This window comes from Marmota marmota, unplaced genomic scaffold (genome assembly GCF_001458135.2).
Source record: "Marmota marmota marmota unplaced genomic scaffold, marMar, whole genome shotgun sequence".
Classification (NCBI taxonomy): domain Eukaryota; kingdom Metazoa; phylum Chordata; class Mammalia; order Rodentia; family Sciuridae; genus Marmota; species Marmota marmota.
Window position 1 is genome coordinate 1459051 of NW_025999872.1, and position 24931 is coordinate 1483981.

At 39.2% G+C, this 24931-nt stretch overlaps 1 protein-coding gene across 1 annotated transcript in view; it reads left to right on the top strand.

Moving 5' to 3' along the window:
- Kpnb1 (karyopherin subunit beta 1) overlaps nt 1-24931 on the top strand; it is a 26494-nt gene extending 1563 nt beyond the window's left edge. Inside the window, exons 2-20 of the mRNA XM_015506651.2 lie at nt 2374-2574; nt 4024-4176; nt 5624-5683; nt 6440-6529; nt 7077-7187; nt 7962-8063; nt 9513-9737; nt 11355-11546; nt 12975-13105; nt 14300-14447; nt 14875-14946; nt 17547-17691; nt 18837-18919; nt 20276-20383; nt 20844-20987; nt 21298-21403; nt 21802-21916; nt 22462-22623; nt 23712-24931. Coding sequence (XP_015362137.1) covers nt 2527-2574; nt 4024-4176; nt 5624-5683; nt 6440-6529; nt 7077-7187; nt 7962-8063; nt 9513-9737; nt 11355-11546; nt 12975-13105; nt 14300-14447; nt 14875-14946; nt 17547-17691; nt 18837-18919; nt 20276-20383; nt 20844-20987; nt 21298-21403; nt 21802-21916; nt 22462-22623; nt 23712 — 2196 coding nt within the window. The 5' untranslated portion in view covers nt 2374-2526 and the 3' untranslated portion in view covers nt 23713-24931. The remainder of the gene's footprint in view (nt 1-2373; nt 2575-4023; nt 4177-5623; nt 5684-6439; nt 6530-7076; nt 7188-7961; nt 8064-9512; nt 9738-11354; nt 11547-12974; nt 13106-14299; nt 14448-14874; nt 14947-17546; nt 17692-18836; nt 18920-20275; nt 20384-20843; nt 20988-21297; nt 21404-21801; nt 21917-22461; nt 22624-23711) is intronic.

Sequence of the window (24931 nt, forward strand, 5' to 3'; positions counted from 1 at the left end):
CCCAAAAAAAAAAGAAGCCATTAACTTGTCCTTTTTCATAGTATATCTAATTATTACTCTTAGTGTTGGTGGTCTTTTTAAAGTGGGAAGAGATGGGGTTTCTGTGTTGTCTAGGCTGGTCTCATTTGCTATAGCATCACTCCTAGTTTAAAGGGGAAAAAAGGTTTTTGTACTCAGAAATTGGACATCTCTAGCCTCTAAGTTACTTCAAGTAGTATTAACTAAGGGTCTTCTAAAAGCAATTTTAAAGAAGAGATAAAAGGGTCTGGGATTATGGCTTAGTGGTAGAACGCTTGCCTTGCACATGTGAGGCACTGGGTTCAATCTTCAGCACCACATAAAAATAAATCAAATAAAGATATCATGTTCATCTACAACTAAAAAATATTTTTGAAAAAAGAAGAAGAGGGGCTGGGGATGTGGCTCAAGCGGTAGCGCGCTCGCCTGGCATGCGTGCGGCCCGGGTTCGATCCTCAGCACCACATACCAACAAAGATGTTGTGTCCGCCGAGAACTAAAAATAAATAAATAAATAAATATTAAAAAAAAAAAAAAAAAGAAGAAGAAGAGATAGGTGAATGGGATTCAGCATAGTATAAAGATACCCTGGCATGGGGAAGCAAGGAAAGAAAAGGATTGCTTAGTGAGTACAAAATTATTGCTAGATCAGGGAAATAGTTCTGGGGTGCTGTTACACAGTAAATTTTCTATAGATAATGGTATATTTCAAAAAAGTTACAAGAAAGGATTTTGAATGTTTTTTACCACAAATGACGAAGGTTTAAGGAATGTTATGTTTACCCTGATTGGAACTTTCTATAGTATATCTGTATATTGAAGCTTCAGGTGGTATTGCATTAATATATACAATTTTTGTCAGTCAATCTACCCCACCAAAAATAAATAAATAAATAAAGTACTATGGACTTTAGTCCTTTAAAAATACCCATTTAGCCCCTGGGACAATTCAGTTCATTTTTTCCCCTCGCTACATTGTGTTTTTAACATAGTTTTTGTCCATTCTGCTGTGCCTAGAGAACAAAATTTTGTTAAAATTAGTTTATTACTGGGTAAAACTGTTGGGGGTGAGGGCAGTCAGGGATGGTGATATAGTGTGTAAAAGTGAAAGGTGGGGAGTTCATTATTAGCTGATAATTACAAAGCAGAGTACTAAGTGACCTGACCCAGTCAGCAGAGCTGGCCTGAATATCTGGTAGCTATTCTTTGTCCTGTGTTCATGCCAGGAACAGTTAACTGTTTGACTTTGAGTGGACTGGGGATTCTTAGTGCCTTCATTGACTGAATTTAGCTGATCGTGGTAATGATTAACACTGGGTCAATTGTGGCTTCATCCTTTAGCCTAACCTGTGACTTCACCCATTACATAAATGTTTGAGTGATTAACACTTCCAATGAGATATATTTAATGACAAGTGAATCTTGTTTTAATTGGCATATCTGTCTAGTTCTTGGAATCTGTTGGTAGTAGAGAGAACCATTCTTGGGCAAACAGAATGAATCCTTTTAAAAATAAGAATTCATTTTTAGGTTTTTGTAGCATCAGGAACTTTTGTTTCCATATTCAGTGATATTGCTTAACCAAGGCCTTTCTCTTTAAATCACTCAGAGTGCTGGGCTGTTGGTAACTAGAAGGAAGGAGGTTTATTTCACATGTCACCTATAAGTAGGATCTTTTCCTTGAGGCAGGTTTTAGACAGTGTCCTACTGTGAATCAGACCCACCTGGATGCCCCATAGATGTTGTTCTAAAGCCTCACGTTTCTTTCCACAACAAGGCTGTGAGCATTCTTCCCTTATATCACCATCAAGGAGCATGGAAGATTTGTGTCATTTCTGTCTTGAGGATCAAACCCAGGGCCTTGCATGTGTTAGGTAATCATTCTGCTACCAAGATATATCCTCATCCCTAGGAAAATGAATTTTATCCCTTGCTCTTCCCCCGCTCCCTTTAATTTCCTTGACAAGGTTTCATTAAGTTGCCCAGGCTGCTCTCAAACTTGCCATCCTCCTGCCTCAGCCTCCATGTACTAGCTGAAGTTACAGGCATAGGTCACCATACCTGGTTCCCACTTAACTTTTAACACTATCTCTCCTAACCACTAGTTTTCTGCTGTGTTGATTGTTTTCTGCTGTGTTGATTGAGGTGTGTGGTTGTAATTCACAGCAGGGGATGGTTGGTTTTGCTTTTAGGCTCTGGGGAATGTTGATTTTTAAAGGTGTTGGTATTGAGGCTCGCATGGTTTGGGCTTTGTTTTGTTGGCAGAACTTAAGAGACAATGATATAAGGGGTGTGGTGGTAGGCAAATATGCTGAAGTTATTACAAACTGACAAATTTTGTCCCCTGTTTTCCAGGTTTTACAGACTTTGGGCACAGAAACTTATCGGCCTAGCTCTGCCTCACAGTGTGTAGCTGGTATTGCTTGTGCAGAGATCCCAGTAAACCAATGGCCAGAACTCATTCCTCAGCTGGTGGCCAATGTCACAAACCCCAACAGCACAGAGCACATGAAAGAGTCAACATTGGAAGCTATTGGGTACATTTGCCAAGATATAGTAAGTGCTTGCCTGGTGTATTTAATATTTCTATCTCTGATTCTCTCTAGCTGTGGACTTGCATGATGTTAGGATTAGCCTATCAAATCATAAAGAAAACCATGCTGCTGCAATGTTTTGAAGTAGAACTGTTTGTTAATTTAGATCTATCCTCATAGTTCTAATCATGCACTGAGTAAAGAAACTTGAAATTCACAAATTCAAAACATGACCAGGGATGTAACTCCATGGTGGCACATTTGCCTAGCATGAGCAATGCTCTGGGTTCTATTTCTAGCATTATAAAACAAACAAAAGTAATAATAAACTTAAAATTGAAATCCATATGTTTGGAGAAACTGGGTTTTTTCCCTTTTTTTTCTTTTTGCAGAGCTGGGGATTAAATCTAAACACTTGAGCATGCTAGGCAAGTACTGTACCACTGACCTACACCCTGAGGTTATTCTTATCTGGAGCATCCCTGAATTGAGATCCTCAATGTCCCATGAATTCCTGAGTGCTTTTCCATTTACTAAATTGCAGAAAGATTTGCCAGTTGGGGTCGCAGCACAGTACTTCAGTTGCAGCCGCAGCCCTCCTACGATTATTATTGCCCCTGGAGGTTACCACTCTTTTTTATTTTGTACCAGGGATTGAGTCCAAGGGTCCTTAGCCACTGAATCACATCCCTAGCCCTTTAAATTGGTACCAGGGATTGAACTCAGGGGCACTGAGCCACATCCCCAGTCCTGTTTTGTATTTTATTTAGAGACAGGGTCTCACTGAGTTGCTTGGCGCCTGGATGATGCTGAGGCTGGCTTTGAATTCGCAGTTCTCCTGCCTCAGCCTCCTGAGCTGCTGGGATTTCACAGGCATGTGCCATCACGCCCAGCCAGTATTTTTTATTTTTGAGACAGGGTCTTACTAAGTTGCTCAGGGCCTAGCCAAGTTGCTGAGGCTGGTTTTGAGCTTTTGATTTTCTTGCCTCAGCTTCCCAAGCTATTGGGATTACAGGCGTGTGCCAATGTGCTAACATGAGGTTACTACTCTTGGTAACTGTTTTATGTAGACTTCATGTAGCAAACTCTCAGCACTTGACTTGGAGTTAGATACACCTAGTTGTATTATACTAAGGTATTGATCTTTGGCCCTCAGCTATTCTGAAATTATTTGGTACAGGTGAAATAACATTATACAAAAGGAGAAGAAGCTAATGTTAACTTATGCCCATAGACATTATGCTAAGAAATCAGAGACAAAATTGATGAGATTAATTTGTTTCTGTTCAAATTTTGGACTACTAGTTCTCTTGGTTATTTTATGGTTACTTTGCAATAGTGTCCCAAAATGGAAATGCTTGGAAAATATCACAAAGTAATGATAATTAACTCGTGGATTTTACAGTTAAAAGGACTGCTGATTAGTCATGAGTTTGTTATTATGTTCATTGCATTTCTTTGCTTTTTTCAGGACCCAGAGCAGCTACAGGATAAATCCAATGAGATTCTGACTGCCATAATCCAGGGGATGAGGAAAGAGGAGCCTAGTAATAATGTGAAGCTAGCTGCTACTAATGCACTCCTGAACTCATTGGAGTTCACCAAAGCAAACTTTGACAAAGAGGTAAGTTTTCTTTTTCTTTCCCTGGGGTGGAACCCAGGATCTTAAGCAGCTGGGCAAGTGCTCTACTTGTGAACTACACACCTAGCTGAAGTAGGTTTTCTTTTTAAAACTTTGGTATAGGTTCAGAGGTTACTTGTAAAAGAAAACAGCATTACTTAGTGGGAATATTTTGGAATTTTAAAAAATTATAGCAGTGGGGCTGTTCACTTTAGGAAGGTGCTCTTTAAGAACAATATAAATGTTTTGCCTGAAAATCTTCCTGTCATTTACTTGTTTATATATAATGTAAAATTTGCATACAACAAAATTTGCCATGTTTTATTGGTGCATTATAATTACACATAGTAGTGGGATTCATTATGTCATATTTATACATACACATAATTTGATCAATCTCTTTCCCTAGTACTTTCCTTTTCCCTTAAAATTTACTATTTCAATAGTATATTCATGTGAAAATGGAACCAATCTTCAGAGCTTTTGCATCTTGAAAAAATGTCAGACTGAATATTGGGCTGGGGTTGTAGCTCGGTGGTAGAACACTTGTCTCACATGTGTGAGGCACTGGGTTTGAGCCTCAGCACCACTTAAAACACAAAAATAAAAGATATTGTGTCCATCTACAACTAAATGTGTGTGTGTGTACATTGAAAAAAAAGATTCAATGTTATTTATTTATGTACATATACTATGTTTATTGAATTATCCATTTGGATTGCTTCCATCTTTTTGTCTGTTGTGAATGATGCAGTTGTAAATATGGGTATATACCTTTCTGATTCTAATTCTTTTGAATGTATATCCAAAAGTGCAATTACTGGGTAATCTAGTCTGAAGACTTTTGTATTTGTTGACAATTTAGCTGGGCGTTTGCCTTTATTGGAGAGGTCTGAGAAGCCAGAGCAAACTGCAGTTCTAATTGATTAGAAAGCATGTTTTTTTTCCTTATAGACTTCAGAAGAGTTAGGAGAGTAGCAAATGAAGTTCATATTTTGTTCTCCCTTTACTCCTCACATTTGATGAGGATTTGCTACCCTCCAGAAAACAAATTTGGCCCCTGAAATAGTACAGATGTTTTGAGTTCTCTTAAATTTTAAATACAAGGACATTAATTTTTCTACATGTAGGTTTTGGTTTTTTCTTGAAATGATCAACTTTATTTAAACCACGTGACTTTGTTATTTTCTGCCTAAATTCTTAATAGTGAAGGTCATCTTAGAGATTAAAAAGGATTAAAACCTTATAAGGTAGGTTGTATACCAGACACTGGAGGCAAACTGTGTAGCCTCCATAGTGCCATTGTTGCCTCAAGGAATAGTTGGTGGATTATACCAGGGTTGTATGGGGCCCTCAAGGAGCAGCAGGTTTTTCCTTATATTGAGAATTCAGGAATCAATAAGTATGGTTCATATTTTCATAATTTTCTTTTTCTTTGTTCTTTCTGCAGTCCGAAAGGCACTTTATTATGCAGGTGGTCTGTGAAGCCACACAGTGTCCAGATACACGGGTAAGTGTGTGGTCATATGAAAAAATAGGGCTTTCTTATGTACTTCCTTGGAAATGTCAACTCTAACTTAGTTTGAAATATAGGGAGTCAATGGACTAAAACAAGGTTTGAGTAATATTATAAAGAATTTTTTCCAACGTATTGGAGGAGAGAATAGTACTACTTGGAAAGAGCGTAATGGAAGTTGTAAAGGAGAGAGAAATGGTGGGTCCTTTTTTTTTCCCCCTCCTCTCTGTACTAGGATTGAACCCAGGGACACTACCATTGAGTTATAGCTCCACCTCTTTTTTATTTTTTCCATTTTAAACAGGATCTCACAAGTATCTGAGGCTGGCCTCAAACTTATGATCTTCTGCCTCAGTCTCCCAGGTTGTTGGGATTATAGGCATTTGCCCAGAAGAATGGGTTTTGATCAGCTTTGCTATTTTATTGCCATGTTATTCAAGTGATTGTTTCAACTGTAGCCACTGGAATAGTTTTGCTATTGGTGTAACCTAAACTTTCCCTTTAAAGTCTATTTTTAAAAGTGGCATTTTCGTTCTGAATAGAATTAGTGATTTTAGGGCTGTCATATGTCCCTTGGGCACCTTTGAAGGAAAAAAAAAAGGAAATGGGAAGGGATAATGAGAATTGGGGGTAGAGATTGATTTAGGGGGAGATTTTTGACATTACCCATACACAACCTTGACCCATTAGAGTCTACCATTGCAGATTGTGTTATTTTTAGTAAATTATTTAATTTACTCTTCTTAAAAGGTACGAGTGGCAGCTTTGCAGAATCTGGTGAAGATAATGTCCTTGTATTATCAGTACATGGAGACGTATATGGGCCCTGCTCTTTTTGCAGTAAGTATTTCTTTTTTCTTTGTGTGTATGTGTATGTATATGTACTGGAAATTGAACACAAGGATGCTTAACCACTGAGTCACATCCATCCCCAGCCCTTTTTAATTTTGAGACAGGGTGTCACTAAGTTGCTGAGGCTGCCCTTGAACTTGTGATCCTTCTTCCTCAGATCCTAAGTTGCTGGGATTGCAGGGGTGTACCACCATGCCCAGTCTCAAGTATTTCAATTTTTAGGTGATATGAGCTTCTAGCTGATTGCAGGGAGTCATTATTCTTAGTTGCTGTTTTGTAATTTTGTAATTTTTTACTTAATATTGTGAAATCAAGAAAATTCCTTGAATGTGTGAGTAAATATAAGCAGCTCAGTGGTGTGCCAAAAAAACTTGTACTATTATTGTCTTGGTAAAAGGAGTATATTTCTTGTTTCTCTATTTCAGACCTAGCTTTCATAAATTATGTTTTTGAAACTTGAATCTGGTTAAAGAGGAGGGTCTAACTTGAGTCAATACTTACTTGAGGTCTGCGGTGTCATGTTTTTTCTCTTAAGATCACAATTGAAGCAATGAAAAGTGACATTGATGAGGTGGCCCTACAAGGGATAGAATTCTGGTCCAATGTCTGTGATGAGGAAATGGATTTGGCCATTGAAGCTTCAGAGGTGAGCCTGGGAGAACATCACCATAGGGAAAGTGCTATTCTGACTGGGCTTGAAAGGTATTTCCATTTGTAGATGTTCTGGATGTCTCCCCCCCAGCCAAACCTCCTCACAAAGGAAACAGATCTATAATGAGGCAACTTATGTTTTTGTAGATATCTGACATGATTTGTTGTACATAATGGTATTAGTACTATGAACACAAGGGGGCAGTAGGAAGTCAGTTTTACCCATACACAACCTTGACCCTTTAGAGTCTATCTTTAGTGACACCTGATGCTAAATTATTTCCTTTTTGGAAGTCCTAATGCATGCACAGGATGTGTATTTGATAGTTTACTAACTGGTGAAGGAATCAGATAGAGGTACAAGGAAAAGAGTAGTTGTGCCCTTAGAATCTTCAAATTTAAGCTTTACTTCCAACCTTGTTTGTCATCTTGTTCTTCTAAAACAACAGCCTTATTTTTGTCATCCTATGTAAACTTCATGTATCTTTTAATCCAAAGAACACTAGATGTAAGGTTATTAAAATGAGTTGAGTTTGTGAAAAAGAATGTAATTTTTAAAGTTGCCTTGGTCCTTTAAGATAGATTTTATGTATAATCAAAAGAATATCATGTCAAGTAGATGAAAAAGTGAGCACTTCCAAAGATCACAGAAAATATTACTGTTGGCCCCATATATTTGTCACTGATCTTGGGACGGCTCTCATTGTATCCCTTTAGTATTGCAGCTTGTTCGCTTTTGTCTTAGAATCTGCTATACATTTCTCCTCAGGCAGCAGAACAAGGACGGCCTCCTGAGCACACCAGTAAGTTTTATGCCAAGGGAGCACTACAATACCTGGTTCCCATCCTCACACAGACGCTAACTAAACAGGTGAGCCTCCTTCCAAATCTAACAAGGTAAATTGTGAAACCTTATTTAAGGTGGGTTGGTTTGCTGTGGAACAGTTTCCATGGAGCAGCTTGGCAGCCCATCAACTATTTGATATTCTGTTATAGATGACTCAGGAATAACTGAGCTGAACTGAGCTGGATCTGTAAGATCTCCTAGGCTTTGAGCTGTTTATAAGAAAACGGGTCTGAATATCTCATGTGTCTTAATTGGGAAGAGAGCACACACTGTTTTGATATTACTGAGTACAGCATTATCCACAGTACTAGAAGAGGTGTGTTCTGTAAAATTTGCAGTAAAGGTTGGGGGCTGGGAGTGTTACTCTGGTAGAACACTTGCCTAGTGGGTGCATGGCACAGGCTCAATGGTTGGCATCAAAAACAAAAGTTGGGAGGAGAGATGAACTAGGTTTAAGCCATTCTAATACCTAGGGTATCTTCATAAATCCGTGCTCTATATATATATATATATATATTTAAAATGCTAATTAGGTTAGTTTAAGAGTTATATTCTGACCCATAAAAAGAAACTTTACTAATACAAGTTTTTTGTAAAAAGTGTGTCTTCCTTGCCATTCTGCTTTTTGTTTTGGGTATTAGGGATTGAACTCAGGGGCACTCAGCCCCTGAGCCACATCCCTAGTCCTATTTTGTATTTTATTTAGAGACAGGGTCTCACTGAGTTGCTTAGCGCCTGGAGGATGCTGAGGCTGGCTTTGAACTCGCGATCCTCCTATCTCAGCCTCCTGAGCCGCTGGGATTACATGCATGTGCCACTGCACCCGGCTGCCATTCTGTTTTGACTTTATGCATCAGTTTTTCTTGGTATGATGTTTGGGACAGGTGCTTTTTTGTTTTTTATTTATTTGTTTGTCCTAATTTGTTATACATGACAACACTTCGATTTCAATTCATAGTACAAAAATGGAGCACAATTTTTCATTTCTCTGGTTGTACACAAACTAGAGTCACACCATTCGTGTCTTCATACATGTACCTAGGGTAATGATGTCTATTTCGTTCCACCATTTTTACTTTCCCATGGTTCCCTCCTTCCCCTCCCTCCCCTTTGCCCTATCCAAAGTTTCTCCATTTTTCCCACATTCCCTCCCCACCCCCATTATGGATCAGCATTCACTTATCAGAGAAAACATTTGGCCTTTGGTTTTTGTATGGAAATAAACGATAACTAAAGTCATTATATATATTCTCTACATGTTTGTGACTTAACCTGTTGTTAACACTTGGTCATTCTCAATTGTTATAAAGGCTATGCTGTGGTGAGTATTTCTGGAAGAGACTTAAAAATCAGGGCTTAATATTTTATTTCAAGAAGCTTAAGTTCTAAAGGTATTTGGGAGTCATCAGAAAACCTTTTGAATAAAAGTAATTCTTTGAACACAAACTCAACTAGTGCCACATCTTTCACCAGGATGAAAATGATGATGATGATGACTGGAACCCCTGCAAAGCAGCAGGGGTGTGTCTCATGCTTCTTTCCACCTGCTGTGAAGATGACATTGTGCCACATGTCCTCCCCTTCATCAAAGAACACATCAAAAACCCAGATTGGCGATACCGGGATGCAGCAGTGATGGCTTTTGGGTGTATCTTGGAAGGACCAGAGCCCAATCAGCTCAAACCACTGGTTATACAGGTAAAGCTGAGGGAGTTTTGTAAATAGTAGTGGAATATTTATTGTTTGTTTCAACTTTTTGTTTTGAGTGTGCTTTTGTTTTTAGTTATTTGCTGTCATTAAGAATATAACGTATCGGGGGCTGGGGTTGTGTTTCAGCAGTAGATTGCTCACCCAGCACATGTGGGGCCCTGGGTTAGATCATGAGCACCACATAAGAAGTAAATGAGGGATTCCACCTCTTGGGTCCCCTTCTTCCTCCGGGAGAAGTCTTTTCTGCTGTCCTTTAATAAACTTCTAATTTCTACTCTGAAAAAAAAAAAAAAAAAGAAGTAAATGAATAAAATAAAGGTATTGTGTCCAACTACAACTAAAAAATAAATATTAAAAAAAAAAGTATTAGGATGGGGCTGGGGCTCAGTGGTAGTGCACTTGCCTGGCGTGTGTGAGGCACTGGGTTTGATTCTCAGCACCACATATAAATAAATAAAGGTCTACCAACAACTAAAGTAAAATATTTGTTTTTAACTTTTCAGAATTATGTAAATTGAGCCGGGAATGTGGCTCAGTGGTTGAATGTTTTGCCTGGCATGTGTGATACCTTGGGTTTAGTCCCCAGCACTGCCAGAAAAAATAAAAATTAAGTTAAATTAAATGTCATAAATCCAGAAACTTTTGAATGCAGAGAAAACCAAAAAGAAAGTCCCATTTTCTAGGGATTACTCTTAACTAAATATTGATCTGTACAGCTTTTTTCATTGTACTTGTGTATAATAAGAAAGGGCTCTTACAGTCTTATAACTATGTTTAGGGTATGATTTTTCAACATCATAGCATAAACATTTCCCAATTATTTATTTATTTACTTTTGGATCAGGTTGTCACTAAGTTGCTGAGGCTGGCTTTGAATTTGTGATCTTCCTATCTCAGCCTCCCAAGACACTGGCATTATAGGCATGTGCCACCACACCTGTGTTTTTTTTTTTTAAGGTAGTGACTCACTATGTTGCCCAAGCTATCCCCAAATTGCTGGACTAAAGCAATCTTTCTGCCACTGTTCCCAGCTGCCATACATATATATGTGTATATAAAGATGTTTTTAGTTGTAGATGGACATGACTATTTATTTACTTTATATTTATGTGGTGCTGATGATCAAGCCTAGTGCTTCACACATGCTAGGCAAGCAGTGTACCACTGAGCCACAACACAACCCTAGCCTTGCCCTATAATTTTTAATGACTGTTTATTCCCTCCTTTAGACAAAATTGACACTTTTGTAATAATAATCTATGGAAATGTGTTTGTTTTGCTGATATAAATCATCAGTTCATATAATTGACTTTAGAGCTTGCAAAACTCAAAGTCTTTTGAGATATACTAGTTGCCATCATACCTGTATCCTAAATTAGTCAGCATAAAGTGCTTAGAAACATGCATACCAAACTCTTATTAGAACTCCACATTGGAATTTGGTAGAGAAAGAATTTTGTCACATTTCACTCTACTGTTTTTATTTGATAAATGTTTCAGGAGTACAAAAGCATCTTGATGATATTTTGAGTTTAAATCCACCCATCAGTATTTCCTTTTGAGTAGTTGTCAGTGTGAATTTGTTTTGTTTTACTGTATTTTCAGGCTATGCCCACCCTAATAGAATTAATGAAAGACCCCAGTGTAGTTGTTCGAGACACAACTGCATGGACTGTGGGCAGAATTTGTGAATTGCTTCCTGAAGCTGCCATCAATGATGTCTACTTGGCTCCCTTGCTGCAGTGTCTGATTGAGGGCCTCAGTGCTGAACCCAGAGTGGCTTCAAATGTATGCTGGGTAAGGGATTTTCTTCCTGGTGAGCTTGCCTGAGCCAATGTCAAGGAAATAGGAGGTATGTAGGGCTGGGGTTGTGGCTCAGCGGTAGAATACTCACCTACCACATGCGAGGCCCTGGGTTCGATCCTCAGCACCACATAAAAATAAATAAAGATGGGCTGGGGATGTGGCTCAAGCGGTAGCGTGTTCGCCTCGCATGCGTGCGGCCCAGGTTCGATCCTCAGCACCACATACAGAGATGTTGTGTCCGCCGAAAACTAAAAAATAAATATTAAAAATAAATAAATAAAGATATTGTGTCCAAACAAAAAATAAATATTAAAAAAAGAAAATAGGAGGTGTGAGAGAAAAGTGGATCTACCTCATTTGGAAGGCTTTCTCTGAATACCGTCTCCTTTCTAATTTCTTCAATTAAAACGTGGGAGAGTTGTCTATAGCAGGAGCCAGTGGGAACTGTTGAATCATGGTGACTAGATCTCAAAGCACTTAGAGCAGTCATGGCAATCATGACTGGAGAGGCACTCTGTACTTGCTTTTTTTCTTTTTTGGGGGGGCAGGTACGGGGAATTGAACTTAGGCACTTAACCACTGAACCACATCCCTAGTCCTATTTTGTATTTTGTTTAGAGACGGGGTCTCACTAAATTGCTTAATGCCTCACTAAATTACTGGGGCTGGCTTTGAACTCACTATCCTCCTGTCTCTGGTCTTGCTTTTCTTCCTTGAGTTGCTCCCAGACAATAAATTTCAATTAAGGTAGACAGTTGTTGGCCACCATTGCCAAGAAAGGGACAAAAAGGACCGAAAGTGGGTGGTCTCAGTGCTGAGTCAGTATAGAGTGCATGTCATTTATTGGGGGCCTTTGGGGTATAGAGGAGGAAGATGAAATAAGGAAGGAGTGGGGCTAAAAGCCTTTCTGTGAATGGAAAAATAACAGTATTGGTAGGTGAAAATACTCTGCTGCTTAAACAAGTTGGATGTAGCCAGGTGCAGCAGCTCATGCCTATAATCTCAGTGGCGCACAGGAGGATCGTGAGTTCAAAGCCAGCCTCAGCAATGGCAAGGTGCTAAGCAACTCATTGAGACCCTATTCCTAAATAAAATCCAAAATAGAGCTGGGGATGTGGCTCAGTGGTCGAGGGCCCCTGAGTTCAGTCCCCAGTACCCAAAAAAAAAAAAGAGCTGGACGTATTTATGAGATAGGGCAAGTAGACAATATAAGTAAGTAAATGTTTAGTTTTAAAGATACCTATAAAATGTAGAATGTATTGTGATGACCTTGACAGAAAAAGTCTTTTTTGAGTTTTATTAGCATTGATATGTTCGTAAGTCAGTTGGAGAACACTGCTCATGGTATCTTAAGGAAACATGAGGTAATCCTAGGAGACACTTCCCTCAGTACTAATATTTAATCTGTCTGCTTTTTAGGCATTTTCCAGTCTGGCTGAAGCTGCTTATGAAGCTGCAGATGTAGCTGATGATCAAGAAGAACCAGCCACTTATTGCCTGTCTTCTTCATTTGAGCTCATAGTTCAGAAACTCCTGGAAACCACAGACAGGTAACCAATGATCCATAGAAGTGGCTGATATCACTGCACATGGTGGCACCCTTCTGTAGCCCCAGGTACTTAGGAGGCTGAGACAGGAGGATAGCTTGAGCCCAGCAGTTGGGGGACAGCCTGGCAACATAGCATGACTGTGTCTTTAAAAAAAAAAGAAAAGAAGTGTTTTGTTGTTATTTGTTTTATTCATGCAGCTCCTGTTGTCCTCTGGAGGATAGTAATGTAGAGGGATCGGACAGGATTTTACCTGCCCTAGGGGAGTTACAAGAATCCTATTGTAGATTGCATTATTTATTTAAATAAAAGGGAATGACAAACGTAAACTATGCTACTTAGGATTGTTAAGAAGCCCCATCATTTTTTTGCTTTTTGTTTTTAATATTTTTTAGTTGTTGAAGGACTTTATTTATTTGTATGTGGTACTGAGAATTGAACCCAGTGCCTCATGCATCTAGGCAAGCGTGCTACCACTAAGCCACAACCTCAGCCTGAAGCCTCATCGTTTTGCAGTATTGACAGTTGATGGTGGAGTATTTGGTAATGGTATAGGAGAAATGGTGACACTGTAAATCAGAAGATTTATACCAACTCAGTAACTGTCAATTTTATGATATCGGATAAAATTTAGCATTAGTATTTATACAGTTTATATATAAATGAGCTTAAGTTTGGAGTTGGGTATTTGCAATGACTTGGGTGATCAGGGGATGAGAATCTCGGGTCCTAAACCAGCTTCAGCAACTTAGCAAGACCCTGTCTCTGAATAAAAATAAATTGAAAAGAGCTGGGGATGTGACTTAAGTGCCCCTGGGTTCAATCTCTTGTTACCCAAAAAAAAAAATTTGGGGACCCCAAACTTGTGTTTTGTGTGTTATACCTAAAGCCATGAGCAAAGTAAATGATTAGGTAGGGACTGGGCATAAACCTTCCATGTTTAATCCTTACTTCCCTGTTAAGATTGTATGAAAAAAAATTGGTGTATCTCCTCATCTATTCAGGCAACCTCTTTAATTATCCACATGGATTCTTTTTAAGTTCTGATTTCTAGGTATTATATTGCCAAACTCAGATAAGATAAGGTCTACAGTTGTACCAGTTTCTGGTTTTCTATTTTTGGAGAGACATTCCAAAACTTCTCTGTCCTTTCTCCACAGTTGAGGCTTTAAGATTTTTGCCATATGTTCCTTACAGACCTGATGGACACCAGAACAACCTGAGGAGTTCTGCATATGAATCTCTAATGGAAATTGTAAAAAACAGTGCCAAGGATTGTTACCCTGCTGTTCAAAAAACTACTTTGGTCATCATGGAACGACTACAGCAGGTGCTTCAGATGGAGGTAAGACTGGAGTACCCTCAGCTATGGGGTGAAGGGGATAGTACTTTTGACAAATATAGCTGCTGTTATTTCTTTTTGTTGTTCAAGTCAAGTATATAAGGTTTAAGAAAGATACAAGGCTTAGACGACAACAACCAAAAAAACCAATATTGCAGTCTTGAGGAAGGCCCTTAGTTTAGTCCCCAGCACCAGTGCCCCCATCCAAAATGGAACTTAACATTTTCATTGCTTGTCACAGTTTACTTGCATTTGTATTATATTTCTTGTTTTTACTTAGTTTTCTACAGTAAAATTGTTTTTTCCTGTAAATAAAATATATATAAAACAGCAAATAAAGATGATTAAATAAAATATGTAAATTTATTTTATGTGTTATTTAATGATGGAAGGTTTTCACTTAGAACACGATTTCTTCTTTTCCTTATAGTCACATATCCAGAGCACGTCTGATAGAATCCAGTTTAATGACCTTCAGTCTTTACTCTGTGCAACTCTTCAGGTATGATGGTGCTTTATCACCTTTTTTTTTTTATTATTTTTTTTTAATTCATACACTATAGTTACAAATAATAGTGGAATTCATTATACCATATTTGTTTTTGGGGTTTTGGTTTTTTGTTTGGTTGGTTGATTTTTTTGGTACCGGGGATTGAACTGGGCGGCAGGGGGGCACTCAACCACTGAGCCACAACCCCAGCCCTATTTTGTATTTTATTTAGAGACAGGGTCTCACCAAGTTGCTTAGCGCCTTGCTTTTGCTGAGGCTGGCTTTTTCATGATCCTCCTGCCTCAGCTTCCTGAGCCTCTGGGATTATAGGCGTGTGCCACCACGCCTGGCTAATGCCATATAACAATTTGGTCAGTCTCTTTCCTCCCTTCCCCTGATCTGCTTGAGAACTTTGCTAATTTTCCTTCTATTACTATTTTAATTAGTTCATTATAATTATATAAAAAGTGTATCCCCCCCACCCTTTTCATTTTTGAGACAGGATCTTATGGTCTTGCTAAATTGCTGAGGCTGTCCTTTAGCTTGTGATCTTCGTGCTTCAACCTCCTCACCTTAATGAAACGCAGGCCTCGGGCTGGGGATGTGGCTCAAGCGGTAGCGCGCTCGTCTGGCATGCGTGCGGCCTGGGTTCGATCCTCAGCACCACATACAAACAAAGATGTTGTGTCCGCCGAAAACTAAAAAAAATAAATATTAAAATTCTCTCTCTTTCTTAAAAATTTTTTTTTAAAAAAAGAAAGAAACCCAGGCCTCACTCATGAGAGTCAAGCACTCTACCACTGAGCCACATTTCCATTTCCAACCCCTTACCACTTCTTAATAGCTTCAGGGAAGAAAGTCTGTCTCATGAGTTCTTAGACTCTCACAGCTCTGAAATGGTGTAGACAGTGCTTTTCTCAGTTTGGTATATGACTCTTCGGAAGAGTGATTTCCTACCTTCCTTTCCTTTCTGTCAAGAAAGATCCAGTTTGTCTTTTGAGAAGGAAACACCTCAGTATGTATTGGTCCCTTCCAGCTGAATAGCTAATTTGTGTTGGCAGCTTTTGATCTTGGTTTCCAACAAGACTAGCTCAGTCAGATTCAGTTTCCAGCTGTGGTTCTTCTTTTTTAGAAAAGGGGGTAGGATGAGGTGCTATAGCCCATACCTGTAATCCAGTGTTTCAGGAAGCCTGTAGCAGGAGGATCGCAAGTTTGAAGACAGCCTCAGCAACTTAGCAAGACCTTGTCTCAAAATTAAAAAGTAATTTTAAGGGGTTAGAGGTGTGATTCAGTGGTTAAGTGCCCCTGGATTGAATCCCTGGTACCAAAAAAAAAAAGAGAGAGAATGTTTGATGTNTTGAATCCCTGGTAAAAAAAAAAAAAAAAAAGTGGGTTGGGGTTTTAATTCAGTGGTTGAGTACTTGCCAAGTATGTGTGAAGCCCTGGGTTTGGTCCCCGGAACAACAACAAAAAAAAGTATGGCGTTTCTACCATCATCTTTTGATACACTTGCTATTAAAAGTTTTATCATTGTTACACCATATATAGTGCCTTGTATTCACAGTAGAATCTTTTTTAAGGAGAGGCTGAAAGCTAAAATAAAATGTTGCTCTCATCTCACTGCAGTAGCTGGGAAGCTATTCCTTTCTTTTAAAAAAGCCCTGGAACTTATTTGTAGTATTGAATTTTAGTATTAATTACATTAATTAGGTCATCTTACCTGTGAACTCCTTTTTTGTCCCAGACTTTAACTTTTTAATAGATGACTGTTGAGAGATTTTCATTTCTCATCAGACAAAATACAGGAAAGATTCAGTGACATGAGTTGAAGCAAACAAAAGAATAAGGAGACAGATTTGATTGCTGTGTAATGTATGAAATTGGAAAATGTTTATCAGGACTGTGTACTTTTGATCACTTACAAGTCTGTTGGAATACAGGAAGCATTGCTTTTTGTTTTGTAAGTAGGAACTTCTAAAGCAACATGATTTTTTAAATTAATTAATTGATTATTGGTACTGGGGTTCACCCCAGGGGTGATTAACCACTAACCATATCCCCACCCCTTTTTATTTTAACTGTCATTCCAGTAAGACTAGAATAGGGAGACTACTGATAGGGGTTTGTCGTGCCAGCGTAAATGAAGCACAGAGTTTACTTTTGCCCCATGGAGGGTCTGTCATGTTTTTTGTGAACTGAAAAACAGAAGAGTTATTAAAATGAATGTAGCATTGCAGATGCTTTGCAGTGTCAAAGTTCTTTTTTTTTTTTTTTTTAATAAGCACTCTACTGACAGCTATATTCTCAGCCCTGATCTGTAATCTTTTTTTAAATTTGTTTATTTATTTTTTTAGTTTTCAGCAGACACAACATCTTTGTTTGTATGTGGTGCTGAGGATCGAACCCGGGCCACACGCATGCCAGGCGAGCGCGCTACTGCTTGAGCCACATCCCCAGCCTCTGCAGTGTCAAAGTTCTTGAGCAAAGAAAAAAAAATTGGCCTTTCTAAAACTTGAGAGGGGGTCTTAACTGATTTAAAAAAGAAAAGATATAATGTTCTGATAGAAAGGTTTGGAATTATTAATAGGTCCTGAATTCTCATTTGTACACAGAATGTTCTCCGGAAAGTGCAACATCAAGATGCTTTGCAGATATCTGATGTGGTCATGGCCTCCCTGTTAAGGATGTTCCAAAGCACAGCTGGCTCTGGGGGAGTCCAGGAGGATGCCCTGATGGCAGTTAGCACACTGGTGGAAGGTAAGTGAGCACTAATCAGTTGGGGAATGACTTCAGAAAGCAGAAGTTTTAATATCTCTGAAATTTTGCTTAAAAAAAAAAAAGACATAGTTCTTTTACTGTGGACTGAGTGACTCAGTTCATAGATTGAACCTAAGTATAAATTATATAATTGCCTTGGCAATCTTCTTGAAGTCAATGGGGAGCCAGCTTGCAACAGGGAGTCAAGATTGGTAACCTTTTTCAGAGGAAACTATTACCTATCTAATTAGATTACTTCTTGCCTTGAAAGTCCACTTGCTTTATTGACTCCTATCAAGGGTAGAGGAAGTAAAAGTTTATAGTTTCATTACTGTCATGTGATACCTCCTGGTTCCAGTTTTAATGCTTTGGACTCAGGTGTGGGATATAATGAAACATTGAGTGAGTTTTAGGAATTAATTGATTTTTCTGATTGTTACATGTCTGACTGCAAAATTGCTCTGGGCAAGCCATATCTGACTTAAAATTCTTTGAAGGGCCATTAAAAGCACATAAAAGAGCACTTAAGAAATCTGGCATACTTCTTCAGGGTAGACCTAGACCTATAAGTATATTACTGAGGCCATTTCTTGAGGACCACTCTCCTGAGGACCAGTCCTACTGCTGGCATAAAGAGCCTGTGTCCAGCTGGTCTGGCAACATGTGACTACCTGAGAAGGGCAAGGAAGTTAATTTTGGCTCCTGAAGTGGTGTTTTGAATCTGAAGCTCTGTGCTGCTTTTCCTGGCTCTGGCTTGTTAAGCCCTTGATGGGATTGCCTAGGAACCCTGGTTTGAAGCTGACCTCTAGAGAGGACATATAATCAGATGAGGGGAGGTGGGGAAAGAAGCAGTATTACTGGCTCAGTCAATTCATAATTTACCTTGAAGTTCCTTAAGATCCTGCCACTTCATGTTTTAGCAAAAGTAAAATCCCATTCTGTATTAAAGTTGGTACTGTCTCTGGGACATAAGAATTAAGCCCTCCTATTAGTTATGAACTTGGCTTATGTGAGATGGAAACAGTAACTAACACATTCCACCAACTTGTTGAGGATTGCATACAATTTTAGAAGAGCTAGGATGGTTATTTTGCTCACCTGATATCCTGTGTTGCTATCATTTGCTAATATCTATCTTGTTTCAGTGTTGGGTGGTGAATTCCTCAAGTACATGGAGGCCTTTAAACCCTTCCTGGGTATTGGATTGAAGAATTATGCTGAGTACCAGGTAGGATAAGCTTTTCAAATTTTCAAAAATTATTATTTTTTTTTAGTTGTAAATGGACAGCATGGCACTGCCTTATTTATTTTTGTATGCAGTGCTAAGGATCGAACCCAGTGCCCCACAGAGGCTGATCAAGTGCTCCACCACTCAGCCCCAACCCTAATATTTATTTATTTATCTATTTATCTATCTGTCTATTTATTCATTCATTCATTCATTTATTATGGCTTTTGTTGTACTGGGAATTAAACCCAGGTCTTCACACATGCAAGGCAGATACTGTGTACCATTGAACTGTATCCCCAGCCCTCAAAATGTAATCATATTCTCATACCTGTTAGCCATTGAAGTACAGAAAAGATCAGGTTCCTATGATCTAAGTAGTTTTCCTTTTTGTATTGTTTGAACTAGAAATAGTCTATTTAAAACGGGATATTGGGCTGGGCATGGTGGCACATGTCTGTAATCCCAAAGGCTCAGGAGGAGCCCGAGGCAGGAGGATCTTGAGTTCAAAGCCAGCCTCAGCAAAAGCGAGATGCTAAGCAACTCAGTGAGACCCTGTCTCTACATAAAACACAAAATAAGTTTGGGGATGTGGCTCAGTGGTTGATTGCCCCTGAGTGCAATCCCTAGTACTAAAAAAAAAAAAGGATATTGGATCTACCCAATAAGGGACTATACAATGAATGACTGTGGCTGTACAGTATGAATACAAGGGCAGCTTATAAAGTTACCCCATAAGTACCTTAAAAAGCAAACCTAGGGGCTGGGGTTGTGGCTCATTGGTAGAGTGCTCACCTAGCACGTGTGAGGCCCTGGGTTAGATTTTCAGCACCACATAAAAATTAATAAAATAAAGGTATTGTGACCAACTACAACTAAAAAATAATAAAATAGAGGGGGAGGGCTGGGGATATAGCTCAGTTGGTAGAGTGCTTGTCTTGTATGCACAAGGCCCTAGGTTCAATTCCCAGCACCACAAAAAAAAAAAAAGAGAGAGAGAGAGAGAGCAAAGCTTCTTGTGGTTTTGTTTGTTTGTTTGTTCTGAGAATTGAACCCAGGGCCTTGTGCATGTGAGGCAAGCACTCTGCCAACTGAGCTATATCCCCGGTCCCAAGCTGCTTATTTTTTAACCACCTGTTTCTACCACCACCAGCAGCTCCAGTGAATAATGTCCTTTCTTTCTTTCTTTCTTTTTTTTTTTTTTTTTATTAATGGTATCTCTAATACTTCTAATTACTTCTTGCCATTAACTAATCTCAGCTGTTGTTGGGGGAGGTGGTCTTTGATTCTAGGTCCTGCCTTACCCATATAGGCCACCTTTTCTTTTTGGGAGATTATTTCCTTGATTCTTTTCAGGTTTGTTTGGCAGCTGTGGGCCTAGTGGGAGATTTGTGCCGTGCCCTGCAATCCAACATCTTACCTTTCTGTGATGAGGTAATGCAGCTGCTGCTGGAGAACTTGGGGGTGAGTGTCTACACATATGAACAACCACTCTGAATAAAATCTAAGTTGGCAAGAAATTTAAGCATTAAGACCATGATAGGAAGCTGTAAGTTCCCATAGCACTGTGAGCTTATGGGAGAAGGGAATTATTTTCTTTCAGATGATTTTAGAATCTACAAAGTTAATTAAAGGAATGTGTACTCTACTTGTAGAAAAAAAGAACAATAAAGTATAAAGGAAAAACAGTTTCTTGTGGGCTGGGGTTGTGGCACAGTGGTAGAGCGCTTGCCTAGCATATGTGAGGCACTGGGTTTGATTCTCAGCACTAAATAAGGATCCATTGACATCTAAACGATATTGTTAAATGATTATTGCTGGATAAAGAATTTTTTTTTAACTTTTGTGTATGTCCAAAGATTCTTCTTGAGTCTCTGGATCAAATTTTTATGTTAATTGACTTTTTTTTTTTTTTTTTAATCAGAATGAGAACGTCCACAGGTCTGTGAAGCCGCAGATTCTGTCTGTGTTTGGTGATATTGCCCTTGCTATTGGTGGAGAATTTAAAAAATACCTAGAGGTTGTATTGAATACTCTTCAGCAGGCCTCCCAAGCCCAAGTGGACAAGGTAAGCTTGAAGCTGTCCCGTTAATCGTTAAGTCCAGCTCTAAATGGAGGAGAGGACTATTTACAAACATACCATAAAGGTGATCAGTGGTTGGATGTGGTGGCACACATCCGTAATCCCAGTGACTGGAGAGGTGAGGCAGGAAGACTGAAATTCAAGGCCAGCTTGGGCAACTTAATAAGACCCTGTCTCAAAATAAAAAAGGATAGGGATATAGTTTAGTGGTAGAATATCTCTAGGTTCAGTCTCCAGTACCACAAAAAATATGTATAATTGTTGTGATGGAAGTTTTATTCTTTGTCTCTTCCAGTCCGACTACGACATGGTGGATTATCTGAATGAACTAAGAGAAGGCTGCTTGGAAGCCTATACTGGAATCGTCCAGGGATTAAAGGGAGATCAGGAGAACGTACACCGTTGAGTATACAACCCAGCTCCTTAAGTCCACTCACCAGATTGCACAGCCAGATGAGCTATCTCTGCTGGTTGCTTTCTGACCAACCATGAATGGTTGATACATGACTACCCCCATATTACTATTGGGGGAGATATTTGTACTTTGCCTGTTTTGACATTCAAGGTTCAGAAGAAAAAGTTCCATTTGTTCCTTGTACATTGTATCTGATTATTATTATTTGTTTCATCTGTTGATTTGAAAAATGACATCCTCATTTAGGAAGAATAATTTGGTACTACTCTGCAGCTGGTTATCCAGCTCAAACCTGATATAGATAGAATAGCTGGAAACTTTGGAAAAGGTGTGGTCCTGCCAAATTCAGGGCAACTTCATCAGACCTTCTCTTTTCTTTTATAGCGGATGTGATGCTGGTACAACCCAGAGTAGAATTTATTCTGTCTTTCATTGACCACATTGCTGGGGATGAGGATCATACAGATGGAGTAGTAGCCTGTGCTGCTGGACTGATAGGGTGAGTTATACCTGCTTCCAGTAGCTAAGTATTCTCACGCAAAATGAGAAACGTGTAGGAATGAATCTTGAGAGACTAATAGATGGTAATAATCCACTTCTCAGAGGAGATTCAGGAGTTAGTTTGTTGTGATGTTGGGGATTGAACCCAGAACCAATACTCTACCATCAAGGAGATAGTAAGCTCATAGTGTCTCTCTTGGGTATTCATAAGTGATAATCCATTTCAGACCCTCTAGAGCTCTGTAATTTCTTCCCGCTAAACTCTGGTATTGGTAATACCTTTGTTTAACATCCTTTGAGGGTTTCTGATGCATTGTTAAGAGAGCATTGGTCTTAAGCCCAAAGATCTGGATTCTAGTTCTGGTTTTTACAGTGAATTTAGCTGTTTAATCTTGGACAAATTATCCTAATTTATATCTAAAAGCTCTTCTAGCTTTAAAAAGTAGATGAATGCTAAGAACTACATATTTAACTCAGCAGTGTTTTGACAGGTTCAAAACATGGTTCCTGGAGTTCATTCACAAGTGGGTTTATTCTACGCAGGGACTTATGTACAGCATTTGGGAAAGATGTACTGAAATTAGTAGAAGCTAGGCCAATGATCCATGAACTGTTAACTGAAGGACGGAGATCGAAGACTAACAAAGCAAAAACCCTTGCTACATGGGCCACAAAAGAACTGAGAAAACTGAAGAACCAAGCTTGGTAAGATTGGGTCACCACTTTTCTTTCTTCAAGTTTCTTAGGAGGAGGTACATTTAGGCTATTGTGGCAGGTGCTGGTATCTTATTGGTACTCTTTCCCTTATAGGTGCTTCCGGGCGAGACCTTTGTTCCTCATTCTTGTACTAGGGGAAAAGTCAGGCAGTCTCATTTCTCTTGAGCCAGATATTTGATTGATTATGGTGCTGGAGAATAGGACCCAGGGGCATTTTATCACTGAGTTATATTCCCTGCCCTTTTTATTTTTTAGTTTGAGACAGGGTCTCACTAAGTTGCTGAGGCTGGCTTTGAACTTGCCATCTTTCTACCGTAACCTTGTGAGTCACTGGAATTACAGGCATGCACTGCCCTGCCTGCCAACAGAACTTTTTTGTGGTTTTGTTTTGGGGGCTCTGGAAATTTAATCCAGAGACACTTCACCACTGAGCTTCATCCATAGTCCCTTTTTGTTTTTGAGACAGGTTCTCACTAAAAACCTCAATAATTTGCTGAGGTTAGCCTTAAATGTGCCTTCCTCCTGTCTCAGACTCCTGAGTCTCTGGGATTATAGGCATATGCCACAACACCTGGTTAGAACAGAACTTTTACAACAAAAAATTCCCAAAACATTTGGACCCTAGTAAAACTATTGATAGAGGCATTCTCCCATAATTCTCTTTTCTACACCCTTCCCCATTCCCTCTCGCCCCCAATGCTGCGGATCAGACCCAGGGCCTTGTGTCTGCTAGACAAGTATTTTAAGACATTGCCAAACTCCATAGAAGATATCCTTTGAGACCCTTGCTTTGGAACATAGGTTTGTTTGTTTGCTTTCTGCAACTTAGTAAGTCTTAGTAAAAAAGGGGGGGAGGGCTATTTTTAGTTTTTAATTTTATTTTCCCATCTACCCCTGATGGATATGCTCATGAGAACAGGTAGGTGGCACATAGGAAGAGAAGGAAAATTATTCATTCTTGAAGTTGACAAATCCATTCAGCCTATGAGCACTTGGTTGTAGGAATTGGAGGTATTTAGGTTTTATTGAGCATATGTGATCCTAGGATTGATCTTTTCCTTCCATCTGTTTTTTAGATCTGTTACCATTGGGATGATAACCTGAGACCCCCACTGGAAATCTCCAATCTTTTGAAAAACCCGGAAGTGAGGAGTGTGCACGGATGCTGAATGTTTGGGAATGAGAGGATGAGTGAGTGAGGCTTGAAAACACACCACATTGAAAATCCTGCCACAGCAGCAGCCGCAGCCGCCAACAGCAGCGCTGTTAGTGAGCTAAGTAAGCACTGACTTCGTAGAAAACCATAACATCAGCCATCTTGGAAAAGAGAGAAACGACGGATTTACTTGCTTACAAAAAAGCTGTCTCTTCCCAGGGGAGGCTAGAACTAGCTTTTCTGTCTTTTGGCAGTGCCGAGTGGAATGACTGGTTTGGGAGAGGAAGAGGGACTGGGTTCAGCTGTGGTGCTTTGTTGTAAAAGGCAGCCTGGCCTTTGCTACTGAGGAGAAAGATGGAGCCTGGGTCTCAAGCCCACCTTCGCTGTACCTTTGCCACACGGTATTTTACACGTGCAGGCTGGAAGGAGGGTGAGGGATTTTTACAGTCTGAGAATGAGTGTGTGTGAGTGAGGCGGTATCCACATTCTCAACTTCAAGTCATTGCAGTTTCTTTTTCCCAGAAAACAAGGGGTTAGATGTTGCATTTCATAAAACTAACCGAAGTTCTGTCTACTGATGCAGCACAAGACATGTAAAAAAACAAAGAGGAAAAAAAAAAAGGAAAGACGCTCTTTAGGTTTTGTTTTGTTGGTTTTTTTTTTTTTTTTTTTTTTTTAATTATTTTAGGGAAAACAGAGTCAGAGCTCCTATCCTGATCTTTTCATCAAGGCGCCTTTCCTAATAATATGGTTCAACTGTGAATGTAGAAGTGGGGGGGGAGGGGGGAGAAAAATAAAACTCTGAAGTTAGAGGATATAGAAAAATAAAAATACAAATTGTTACAAATAAAGAATGCAGACTTAAAAGACAAAAAAGCCACAACCCAAACCAAAATTTAAATGCTTGAAATTGGCAGCACAAAAGAAAAGCTCTCTCCTGACTTGTATCGTGGCAGTCTGAACGCCCCCAGAGAATTGTGCCAAAGAGTTTAGAAGACAAATAACCAATAAAAGTAAACACACATGCGCGCACACACATACAAACATACACAACAGCAGACTTCAGGTAACTATTTTGGATTGCAAATGAGGATAAATTTAATGTTTAAACAATCTGATAAAATAACCATTTGGAAACTG